At 40.5% G+C, this 12,967-nt stretch overlaps 1 protein-coding gene across 2 annotated transcripts in view; it reads left to right on the top strand.

Moving 5' to 3' along the window:
- The window catches only part of LOC144532507 (cGMP-dependent protein kinase 1), a 75,251-nt gene that overhangs the window by 3,407 nt on the left and 58,877 nt on the right, over nucleotides 1-12,967 (top strand). The window contains exons 1-2 of one of the 2 annotated variants that reach the window (XM_078273299.1): nucleotides 704-1,008; nucleotides 6,620-6,786. In XM_078273299.1, coding sequence (XP_078129425.1) covers nucleotides 704-1,008; nucleotides 6,620-6,786 — 472 coding nt within the window. Of the gene's footprint in view, nucleotides 1-703; nucleotides 1,009-6,619; nucleotides 6,787-12,967 lie in introns of those variants that run through there. The other variant, XM_078273300.1, reaches the window with a different exon arrangement.

Genomic DNA, 12,967 nt, shown 5'->3' with positions numbered 1-12,967 from the left:
GTCATTTAGTTAAATACACAAGTGGTCCATCACAATACAAACAATAGATGAAGAAAAAAAAAAACACGTTGTTTATTTTAACACTGAGGTTCATTAAGTTTCCATCACCTTCAACTTCCATTAAGGCTCCGGTGCTCATCTATTTGTAACTCAGCTGCCTCAGGGCGATCTACTGAGGTATGATGACATAGTTCTCAGAGCAGTGGCTTTCTCACTGAGTCCATTATTCATGTGCGACGAGTGCGACTCTCTTTGAGTGGCAGACTGCACTGTGCCACATATTCCTGTAGGCGCCCTCCTCGCCATGCGCTCTCTCCAGGTCGCAGCCTGACGCACTCGGGGAGGACGGTCCTCCACTGTCACACCGCCGAGGGAGGGAGAGAGAGAGAGAGAGAGAGAGAGAGAGAGAGAGAGAGAGAGAGAGAGAGAGAGGGGCAAACTTTGCGCGATAGTGGTTGAGACGTTTTACTGGCTCACCTTGGCTATCGCAGCAAGCACCGAACATACCTACGCTTAAATTCCCAACATCCGCTCGTGACGGACAACGGCGAGGATTCCCCCCCCAGGAGAGACAGGGGCTGCATCCTCTGAATCTGTTCATGCCGGATAAAGTTTATGAGCAGCGTGGTAGAGGAGAGGGGATAAAGACTAGACCGCAAACCTTTCGATAAACTTATTGGGAAGTCTCTCGTCGCCAGCTGACATGGGCACCTTGCGCGACCTCCAGTACGCGCTCCAGGAGAAGATTGAAGAGCTGCGCCAGAGGGACGCGCTCATCGACGAGCTGGAACTAGAGCTCGACCAGAAAGACGAGCTTATACAGAGACTACAGACCGAGCTGGACAAATACCGCTCCGTTATCAAACCGGCAACCCAGCAGGTCCACAAGCAGAGTGAGCTGCACGAGCAGCAGCGGACGAAGAGGCAGGCAATTTCGGCAGAACCCACTGCCTTCGACATCCAGGATCTTAGCCATGTCACCCTACCTTTCTACCCTAAAAGCCCACAGTAGGTGTCCAAATTATGAACGCATTACATTCACCTTTAATAACTAAGCAAAAAATGATAATAAGATTTTAAATCAGCTCCAGTAGCTATGAGTTCACCTTTCTGATTCACTAATGTTAAGTGTGGCGCAGCAGGTACAGCACCTGTAGCACATATGGATGAGGTGGTGAGCTCTCTCTCTCTCTCTCTCTCTCTCTCTCTCTCTCTCTCACACACACACACACACACACACACACACACATACACACACAGGAAACGGTCCAGTTACCAATAGTTATCAATAGGATTTTCGTCAGCTCGCTGATAAAGGGCTGGATATCAATACGCCTGATCACAGCCTAACATGAGAGAGAAATTAACTGTCATCCTGTTAATGGGAATTATAGGTTTAGAGATCTGGTGTTGTGTAATGTACCAGTGCCCATTTTATACAAGCTGTGATTCTGTGAAAGGCAGTCTTAACAGGCTCTCTGTGCACCTTATGATTTGTTTAGAGCTACTCTCTCTCTCTCTCTCTCTCTCTCTCTCTCTCTCTTCTTTTCAAACTCTCCACCAAACATCTCTCTCCTGCTCAGCTTGGTCTGGAACATGAGGTCTGGTTGTGAAGCGGAAACTGTCTGTTGTGAAGTAATCCAGCATTAAACCTGAGGGTTGTGTTATTATAAATTAAACACTTACAGGGAGAATATCTTCATTCTGAGAGCACATTAAAAAAAAGACATCAGAATCAATACATTTTCAAAACTAAATCCAGATTTAAAATGCATATTGGGATATGTCATATCACTTAAAATGAGCAGAATTAAGTGTTGGTGTTTTCAGACTTTGCATATAGATCAGGTGTGTCATTTTTTTCTCGACACGCAAACAAACAAAGCTCAAAAGATTTCATCAAAGAAAATAAAAAAAAGAGGATTATTTATCTGAGCAAGGAAAGGTCATTAGTCTTTGTTATACCTGTCAGCTCTGTTTTCTTGTGTGGTATTTTTTAGTTTTCTTTGTCTCCCTGTCATAAATAAGCGTGAGACCCTGGACACTGGCTTGGAATGGGAGATGAGGAAAACGCAATACTGTGACAATTTGATACCAATGATAGTAAGCTTTTACTGCATATGCATTGTTCCATTAAGAGATTTCCCAAAGAGACTTTTAGGGAGACCTTGAATGGAAGACTCTTTTGCAAAACAATATTGACTTTGTCCTGCATTTAACATTTTTCGAACAACCAATGAAGAGTTTAATATCTTGGCCGTTAAAGAGTTTCAATTTAATCAGCTGTCAATTATGATTGAATGAATGATTGCACGATTTGAGATGATAATCCCCACAAGGAAACTGAAAGAAAATGTCATAATGGAATTGAAAATGATCTGCTTCTTACCAAGAGGTTGTTTGAACTTCCATCAAATAGTCAACTATAGCTTAAATGTTCTGCTGCACCTTTTCTCTCATTATTACATTTTGCTCACTTTATCTCTCCTAATAAGTATACATGAAAAAATAATGATTGAAAAGCAGCGGACTGTTGAATGCAAATGACTTGAGCGTGTTTGAGCACTGTTATCTTGTTGGTTCAGCGTTATTATCGTTATTCACTTTGTTTGTACATCTCTGCTTGAGCAACTTGCAAAAGTTCAAGAGCAATTCATTTATATCCAAGTTATTTTGTTTTTGTGAGACTCTTCTAACTTTTGTTATTGCTCAATTGAGAAAAGAGTTTTTTTTTTCTTTTTGATAAACGCAAGGGCCCTCATGGGATAAAGACAGCTCAATTACATTTTCATTTTGTTTTGGTTATTGAAGTGTAGCAGTAATGCCTGTTGGATTTGGCTAAATGTTTAGATTTTTCTTTCATTCTCACCCACTTTATCTTCTTTACAAGACCCATACAGCGTTCCTTACACATACGCTATCCATCCCTCTCCCTCTGTCTGCCTCCTATTTCTGTTAGCCTCTCCCACTTTTTTGCCACCCCTCTTCTTTTTTTCTCCTAAAAGAGCATATTTTCTCCTTTTAAGGAAGGCTGAACATGCTCAGGCCTAAACTTCACTAGTGGATGAAGGCAAATATATCATCCTCACAAAGGAGAGGAAGGCAGATGTTTTTATAAGGGTCTGGTTAGAAGACGTTGTTCAACGTTGCTATCAGAGGCTCAAGTCGGGGGGGGTCCAGATCAGGGTTGAGAAGGCCAGAAATCTCCTGGGAGTAAAGTAACAAAAAGAGGGTCAATGAGGCACATTTTCAGAGGGCTGGAGGTCAACTAGGAAAATAAAAGATTTACATTTGTTCCTGTTTGTTAAGTTAATAATATGCCGAAAAATGCAGAGTTCTGCTAGCATAAAATGCATACAATTAAGCCTATTTTAAAGCATCATTAACTCAGTAAGCATCATAAGGATCATCATATTCCAGACTGACACTTAACAACTTTACTAAGATATACTCCCTAAAACCTAGTGGGAGCAGCCACCATTAAAACTAAATCATCGTCTCCTCCGTGTGCAGTCTCTGCTGAAAAACGAAAAGAGGTTTGGGAGGAGCAAATATTGCAGGATGGGAATTGAAAAATAGGTGCAACACCTGAGTCTTCTTAACTCAATTCCCAGGAGTAACTTGTTCTGACACTCAAGGGCAGAATAAAACAAATATCTAACAACAAACCTTGGTTCAAATAAATGAAGATCCAGAGACTCTGGAAACTTGTTACCACACTGTCTCTTTCATCTTTCTCATATCTGTAAGTGGTCTAACAAATAATGATGCTGCTATATAGGATAGACAGGACAGTGGCATATACATAGCAAAAATTCGATATGCTGGGATGTCTGATCTGTCACTGAGATTAGTATATAAATCCAGTGTTTGTACTTTATTTAAATAACTTAAGTAAGTAATCTCTGTTTTCCTAATATATTGTGACAACTAATACAATATTGGTCTTTAGTTTAGTTCCATGCTTTCATCCCCAAGCATCACTGCTGAGAGAGATTAAAAGCAGAGCTGTTTGGGGATCCACAGGACTAATTGAAAATTCATCAGTGTTGAATGCAAAACACACATTAGGAGAAAATTGTTTTGGATATTTCGGCATGCTATTTTGAGACTCAAACTAAAACTAATCACTCAGCTGATGGTGTCAAAATGATGATCTGTAAATGTAGGTCAAGGTTGAAGATTTATGTGCCAGCTATGATAGCTGCTTCTCAGGGCATCACTCACAGTTTTTCATCTGAATGAGCAACAGTGTTTTTTCACAGATTCGATCATGTGTCTCAAGATTGAATGGATTCAAAAGCATCCGTATGACCTTAAACAATGAATGGAAGCTCTTGAGGAGGAGTAAGACACTGACTTTAAAACACGACCTCACTTTACAGATGAATGTGCAGAGGGATTTATAGTGGCTGTTTTGAAAACACAGGCATGCGCATAATGCTCAGTACATGAATCTAAAAACAAAAAAATGGGCACTGCTGATATTGTATCATGGCAGACATTGACGTTTTAGAGCTTGAAGTTTGTGTAGCTGTGTGGTTTGTGTAAGACTTTGCTGCAGGGCTGGCAGCAGGGCAGAGAAGCCTGTGTGTTGAGGGAGCGCTGCTTCATAAATGCCTTCCAGGTTATTTGCCCAAGCTCCTCAGGTGATCAGTGTCAACAATGCACCCATAAATCTGTTTCTTAAAAGGGCACACAGCACAGAAAGGCAAGAGGCAGTTCACCAGTGCCTTTGAGTCCTACCAGCCAGGAGATAGAGAGTGCTTTTAGGGAATGCAACTTTAGCTTCTCAGGAGGGGACTCCTTGTAGGATTAACCCTGACACATTTTAACCTCATTCATCCAGCTGACACTGTCAAAAACTGACAACGCAGCACTCAGCCGAACAACTCTGACTCTGGTGATGACATGCTTCAATGAAGGAGTGATCTTAACTCACTGTTTAGAGTCAGCTTCAGATTTCTCTCCCGTCTCTCGACACTTCTTTGACTCTTGCTTTGACGGTTTCAACCTTCGCTGCGCCTTGCTCTCATTCACCTGTTGTCAACACGTGGACACCTCTCAAGAACCAATGTCTCTCTTCCGTCAATGGTACATAAATAGCATCTGTGTTCTCCTCGATCCAAATGATAATTTGACATAATGTCCCCTTTTAGCCCGCCTGACAAAGTGCTCTGTGCACATCAGCACATCAGCTTTTACAGTTAATTACATTTTCTCCCTTCCTTGCATAGTCATTGCAAAACATACCTACCTGTGGAATGCCCTGATGCAGTCTTTAAGGCCTATTTGGCTTTCAGAAGTGCACCCCTGAATGGAAACGGTCCATTACCAATGGATTTATTGACTTGTTGCAGCATTTGGAGAAAAGGTTTTACCCTGATGTCTTTGAATTGAGGATAAGTTTTTGAAAAGCTGTGCAGTTTGAGTGAGATTTTAATTGCCTTAGAAATAATCAACATGCCTGCCTGTTGAACTGGTCAACATCCCTCACTGGATTTTAGAGAAATATTTTAATCTCAGCCAAGGTTTTTTCTCAAAGTTTGTGTGTGATACATTTAGACTCTTAGTACTAATTTCTCTCTCTAATTCTATCTCATTTTAGCCACTTTCCGACTGAAGGGATTTTTGCAGTTCCTAGAACATAAAATTCCTAGAACCCTTTTTTTCTTGTGTTCCGACTGGACCAATTTGGGGATTTTTAAGTCCCTCTGGCCGCAGTTCCTGTGACTCTTTCAGCTCCTACTTCAGGACAGGGTCTTTTCCCTTTTGCTTTTTCAGCATATGAAGGTCAACGAGGGTCGGGTTTTCGGTACAAACAGACCAACAACGGGACAATTTTAAAAATTTTCGCCATCTGATTCATCACTAATTTCACTTCTGACAACGTTTTAGGCGAAAAATGAACTGTTTAGATTTTGAATATAGGCAGTCTTGCGATTGCCGAATTGACAATTTGCTTCAAAGTTTTCGGAGTTGAGAAGCTCCATGAAGTGAGGCGACAGCCAGCAGGAGCCTGCCCCGGCCGCTAGCTCGTCACTCGGCCAGTCATGCTCAGAGACCCCGCTGTAAGCTGGAGGTCTTAAGAGGCTTTTATTTCGCCGTTGACGGTTCGTTTGTTTAAATATCACAACACATGTCCATCATAAGATTAACGGGAACCTGTGGTTAACTGTCTTTTCAGAGTTAAACTCACACACACACACACACACATACACACACGTCCACAGCGCAGCAGGCAGAGGTGGAGGAGAGAGATATCCGTTTCTCTTCGGGAGACTTGTTTAAATTATGACAAATATGCTCTATACATTAGATTTAGTATTTAGTTCATACTTTTTTGGTGTATTTGTTTTCTGATTTTAACGCTATAAAGACCGTTGCCATGCTTGCATCACTCCCTTACCCCTCCTACCAGTATGGCCACTTGGCCAGTGCGAATGCAATTGGAAAAAACGGTTTTGGGGGAGAGTAGTTAGTAGATCTCTTTAGAAGTGGACTTTTCCTATAACTACGTTCCTGTAACTACTTGGTCGGAAAGCGGCTTATGTCATTCTACCAATGCTGTACAAATTTGTGTTTGCAAAGTGGTGATTTTGTTTCACCTTGTCTCCAGGTCCAAGGATCTGATCAAGGAGGCCATCTTAGACAATGACTTCATGAAGAACCTGGAGCTGTCGCAGATCCAAGAGATCGTGGACTGCATGTACCCTGTGGAGTATGGAAAGGACAGCTGTATCATTAAGGAAGGCGATGTGGGCTCACTGGTTTACGTCATGGAAGGTAAAAGCACACATGAACAGAGGTAAAATGTCTATTCTGCAATGAAATGAAAACCACAAGCACAAAGAGTGCAATTACCCTAAAAAAGATGTAAATAATTACTCTTTATAAACAGATTGAAGTGGATCTGTAGGGCTGTGTCTGGTGAGCTTTGAAAGGGCCAGCCTGACAATGATAAAAAAGAAATGAAAGGACATTATTGATGGGTTTCTGCAGCACGATGAACTCAAATTCAAAACTACACTTTTTGATGCTGTATGATTCACTAATGTCCCGTTGATTTTATTTTGTGTGATGCTTGTGTGCCTGCTGAGTCCTTTTTCTTTTATTCTTTTTTAGCAGTATTCATTCAGCATGGGTTTTTTATTTGTATCTTTTTGTAAAATGAGCGTTGATGATACAGAGTGTGACCTCTGATGACAGGAACAGCAGCACAACGTCCACACTGCGGCTGATAAGGGATTTGTGAAAAGGTATTTTTGCTACATGATTGGTCAAAACCACTATAAAACGTTTAGGAAGCCATTGTCCCTAGCAATAGAGTCGACCTCAAGGAAAATGGCCTCAGTCAATACCTGCACAATGTAACTGATCATTAAATAGAGGTGAACATGGACATTCACAGATATAATACAGATTCAAATATAGAAATATAGCACATATAGATCACTATTATTACTCACTTCCTCTCTCAAACCTTTATAACTTGCAATTGGCTCTCACATACAATTGCATGGGCAGTGTAACTGTTCTAATATTGATTCAAAATGTTTGGTAGAAATACTTCCCTCAAAGCCTAAACGACATGGCAGAACAGCGGGAGAGAGAAAGAGAATTAAGAAACTGGAAAGTGATAAGCTAGAATCTTGTTAGTGGGTATATAGACAGTGGCATTTAAAGGTTAATATTTCTACTAGGAAGAATGTTGATATTGATTGTTGCTACTATTATTTCATGTCGGCCACCATGTTGATTATTGGGTTAGAAATACAATTCCTGGATACCCCATTCAACCATACATTGTTAAGAATAGATTTTTGGGAAGGTACAACTAAAATAACAACAAGGGACTTTTTCTAAACTAAGATATACCACTTTTTAGTTTAATTCTACTACAAATCTATAATACTATAAAAGCATACTCTGCACTTGTGTTGGGATGCTAGACTGAAATGAGTAATGCCATCTTAGAGAAATAGATAAGTGTGGCTCTAGGGATGGCAATGCAGATCACTCCACCAGTTTGGTCCAGGCTGAAATATCTCAACAAATATTGAATGGATTGTCATAAAGGTGAAAAAACATTATACCTGCTAAACATCAACATGGTAACATTGTAATTGTGAGCATGTTAGCATGCTGATATTCCTTTTTAACAGAAATGCTGGTATGGCTGTAGACGTTTCGCTGATCATACCTCTGTGCTTTTACATTGTGGTATTGGCACTTTTACTTAAGGAAATGATCTGAGTACTTCTGTTGACTGTTTCTGTGTGCAAGAAGGACGTCACTTGTCGCCTTTATCTGTAGACTGCAGAGAGAAGTTGAATATGTAACTGGCTTAATGCAAATTCTATGCAAAACACAAATGTGGGCTGTACAACAGGGAACTGAGAGAGAATTTGGGGAAGTCAGGGAATTGTGTCTTTAATTCACTGACAAGCAATGAAAGAAATTAGAAACCACATCCTCAGTATTGCTCCACTGTGTTCTGTTAGGGGAGTTGTGGATGAAAACAGGAAAAGCCAGAAAGCCAGAAAGCGAGGACACAAACCTCTAGGTGGTGAGCCGGTGGTCTTTTAACGCTAGTCACCCATTCTGTAGGTATCGAGCAGATTTGAATCTCTCCCTGTAAGGGAGGCTGGGGGAAGTCGATTGAACCAGAGGTGGCTCGTCAGGCTACAGTAGGTCACAAATGAGCAAGTGTCACACTGACATGATGATTAGGTTCCTCTTGACCGCAACAGAAAGAGAAACAAAAGATAAAAATCTGCAAGAGAAATAATTGTTGAGGGGCTTTGTGATTTCCTCTCTGAAATAGAGTGCTTATATGCCACTAATATCAAATGTTTGGCTAATTATTTCCTATTTTCAAATCCTTGGGGTAGGCTTAACGTATTTATATTCAATGAACATTGCCAGCTCTGTCTTGCTGCCCTTAACTCTTTTCTACTCCAATTTCTGTTTCTCTCTCTCTCTCTCTCTCTCTCTCTCTCTCTCTCTCTCTCTCTCTCTCTCTCTCTCGCTCTCTCGTGTCCCTTGGGTGCAGTTTTCACCCTAACTGTCCCTGGCCTGACTTGTTTTGCATAAAAAACAAATTAAGCATTAGTCCAAGGTCTGTGGAAGCCCGTCATAGTCAATGACTTTTTGATGCACGCTGACAGGATGTCTAAGTGTGCCATGCCATGTCAAACACACAGCTGTGTCTGCTCAACATTGTACATCATTTTCCTAGCAAATGAAGTGTTCAGTGCTCAGACAGTAGTGTCATTTCTTGTTGCGACTTGGCAGGCTAATCATTGACGTTTTGCCAGGGGGCTGACAGCAAAATCATGCATCATGTAACCATATAAGGCACGTAAGGCAAGTAAACTACACCAATACAAAAAATATAATAACTGTGCTTTACATCATTACATTTCTTTTTCTTTTTCTTTTTTAAATATGAGAGCATATGCATATGTTATTTATCTCCAATGAGAGCCTAGACTGATGTTTCAGAAAATATCACAGCCTCCCTGTTTAAACCTCAGAGCAGTTAGCTTTTGTAGCAGATTCACCTGATAATTAAAGATCAGACAAAACAGGAGCTGATAAAAAAGAATGCATCCTGGAACTGGCTCGCAGCCACGACGAGGCAGCTGTAACGGTTTGTTGTATTTTGGTCACATCCACTGGGCTGTAACTGACATTCCTCTTTAAAATACTGATTGCAACTGAGACAAAAGCTCATGTTTCCATGGAGATGAGAGAGGTTTTTGATTGGATGTGTCGTCTGCAAAGACCCGTACAGGTGGCTAATGATGATAATAACTGTTATTATCGTATCCAATTACTATCAAGTATTTCCTTGACACCCCCTTGATTTACTTCATAATCATCATTCAACTGTCATGAAATGTTGTTGACAGTGTTACGAGTAAACTTGTTAAAAGGTGAAACAGAGCCGAAACCTTAGCTTTGAGAATAGAGAATTGATGATTAGTTTGGATGGCATAAACACACTGAAGACTGGGCTTAGGCCAAAATGCAATCCTATGAAAAGAACAATTAGTCCAACTTGCAATAATAATAGTGATCGTTAAAATGCAAGAAAATCGTGAAAAATATATATCACACTGCCCAAGTTGACAAATTTAAATAGCATGTTCTCTCCCATAGGGATCCTAAACTTAAAGACATTCAATGTACATTAGAGACATAGAAAACAAATAAACCATTTGGGAAGCTGAAACTAGAGAATTTTTACAAAAAAAGCAGCTTTTTTTTACTTTTAAGCTAAGTTTACTTTTAATAGTTTGGTGAAAATCTGTGCTGTATTTCTGTGTCTAACTACAGTTTGGAGAAGAAAGCTTAACTGAACAGGTTTCTTCTGTTTGACAACTTTATTGTGTTAACAGGATGTACAGTATGAGGTCTCTCCTGACCTGGTTTCCTGGTACCAACTTTGCATTTATATTGCATAGGAACAGCTGCCCTAGTGTACAGGGAGGGCAGACTGAAAAGCAAGGAGAAAGATTCAGCTTAAAACCCCAAGTGTTCACAGTACATTGACAGGTTCTTTGACAGGTTACCATATTCAATGCAACCATTGATGCACTGAAGACCATTTCCTTCAGGTGGAGGTGTTCAGGGGATTTGAGAATATGCCCGGGATTTGACACTTTCTCAACACAAATTGGATAGAATCCCAAGTATTTAATTTGACCTGTTAGGCAAGGCAAATCTAATATTTTGACAGATTTCTTCAAGAAAATGTCAGGTTTAAGTGAGGCTTAAATCGTATCCTTGAATGTCTGAATATTTCACAATTGAACAATGTGCTGTTTTGAAGCTTATGCTGAACCACTCCTGACAGTCATTTTCCTTTCCTGTTGCTTTGACTGAGATATATCTCTGAATAACAATGAATAGCAATGTTTACCCACTGTGGCCCACTACTAGTTTCTCTCTATAAGGGGAGTATTTGATGGTTTTGACTCCTTGATATGACAGCCAAAACACTTGGTAGATATGATTGTGTGTGAGCATCGACTGGTCTGTATGCATGTGTCTTTAATCAAATATAAGCAACACTTTTAATTAAGAGGCACAGGTGTCTGTTTGCATTTCATTTCATGGCATATTTTATCCTGTGATAATGTTCTTTAGTTTCTACCAGAACCTTATCACGACTCTGTCACCTTGTAATCTACCTTACAGGCGGAGTTAGTAAAACCTGACATGAAAGCAGATCTCCAGAGCTCCTCAACACTTAATACTCAAAAGGGAATCGTCAGCCATAGTATAAAATATATCAGTTTGTCATCCTAATGCTCATGTCAACTTAATGGCCAACAGCCAAAAGACAAACCAGTTTCACAGGTGACCACGTGTCAAGCTGGCCAATCTCCTAAAAAATAAGAGACTAAATGAAGGAATGTCTCTGCCTGAGACTCTGACAGCAGAACTCATCCTCTTACTGCGCTATAGACTGGAGTCTTCAGAGAGATGCCCTCTGTGCTCACTGGCCAGTGAAGCAGAGGAAAGGGAGATGGGCTCCTCTCTCATCTTGAGCAGAGCATAGAGATGTAATCAATAGGGGCAACTGAGTGTGACTCAGTGTCATACAGTAGTTGTGGAACACCATATGTAAAGCAAATTAGAAGCACTATCTAGTATTATTTGCTACAACTACTGCAGCTACTGCTAAACTATCAGCTGATTATTATGATATATTCGCATATTAATAAGCTGATATAAAAATAGAATACATTTGGTTACAGAAACGTGAGTGCACAAACCCACTGCACCGCTTTGTTGCCTGGCAACTTAACTAATGCAGCTCAGGAAAATAAAATGTTGAGGCTTACATATTTTGGTTTGATTGGCCCTAGCGAATACAGCATGTAGCCAAAATTGAATACAATCACTGCTGCCTATTGTATCTTGACAGCACTGTACAGCAGCCAATTGTAGTTGAATGAACCTTAACTCACTGTTGAGGCTAAGACTCAACCTGCCTGCTTCTTCTCAGGGGAACTCAATTTCAACTACCTGGGACTAAAATAGAATGTAAGATCAACTTTGTGCGTGTTCTAAGTAACATGACATGCAATAATATTATGACCCCGAGATTGAGTCACATATAGCTGGCACTCTTCAAGGCTCTCATGATAACTCTAGTGAGGCTGTCGGTGGGGGTTTATTAAGACGTCCTCTGGGGAAAAGGTCTGTAACTGGAATGACATTTACAACACTCTTCCTAGTTATCTCACACACACACACACACACACACACACACACACACACACACACACACACACACACACACACACACACACACACACACACACCACACTCGTTAAAGGTGGCTGACAGGTTTAGGTGGTAGCCCCCCTTTATAATGAAATAGAAGCAAGTGCAGAGAAACTAGATTCACATTTACAACAACAACAACAACAACAAGTTGCACATTATTAAATCAAAAAACTATTTCTATTTTACTGCTGCCTCAAATGTCACAGAGAGAAATATATTAATTCACTTACATCTTTAGAATTGTTTGTATATCCCTACAGCATGTGTATGTGTGTGTTTAGCAGCAGGAAATGAGAGTTTTCTACACAATGCACCAAATTCATGTGGCTTGATGGTTTTGCTGACATACAATAGCTTAGTGATCTGAAATAACTATCAAGAAGAATAAAACGTCAGCTAATGCGCCATTTATGTGCAAATGGCGGCCATGCGTGTGTTGCAGACTAATAATCTTACCTACGCTGAGCAGTGCACCATCTGTCCAGAAGAAGTGAAAATATTCTCTCTCCGGCAAGTCTCATTTCAAATGATTGCAAAGTTCTCATTTGCCCCCTCTGCCTCTAAGTTGTTCCCTTTGTCACTTTCTCTCTCTTTCATTTCAAACACGCACACACACACACACACACACACACACACACACACACACACACACACACACACA

This window comes from Sander vitreus, chromosome 17 (assembly GCF_031162955.1).
Source record: "Sander vitreus isolate 19-12246 chromosome 17, sanVit1, whole genome shotgun sequence".
NCBI lineage: Eukaryota > Metazoa > Chordata > Actinopteri > Perciformes > Percidae > Sander > Sander vitreus.
Note: the sequence above shows the minus strand (reverse complement) of the source record. Positions and strands in the feature narration are given on the sequence as shown.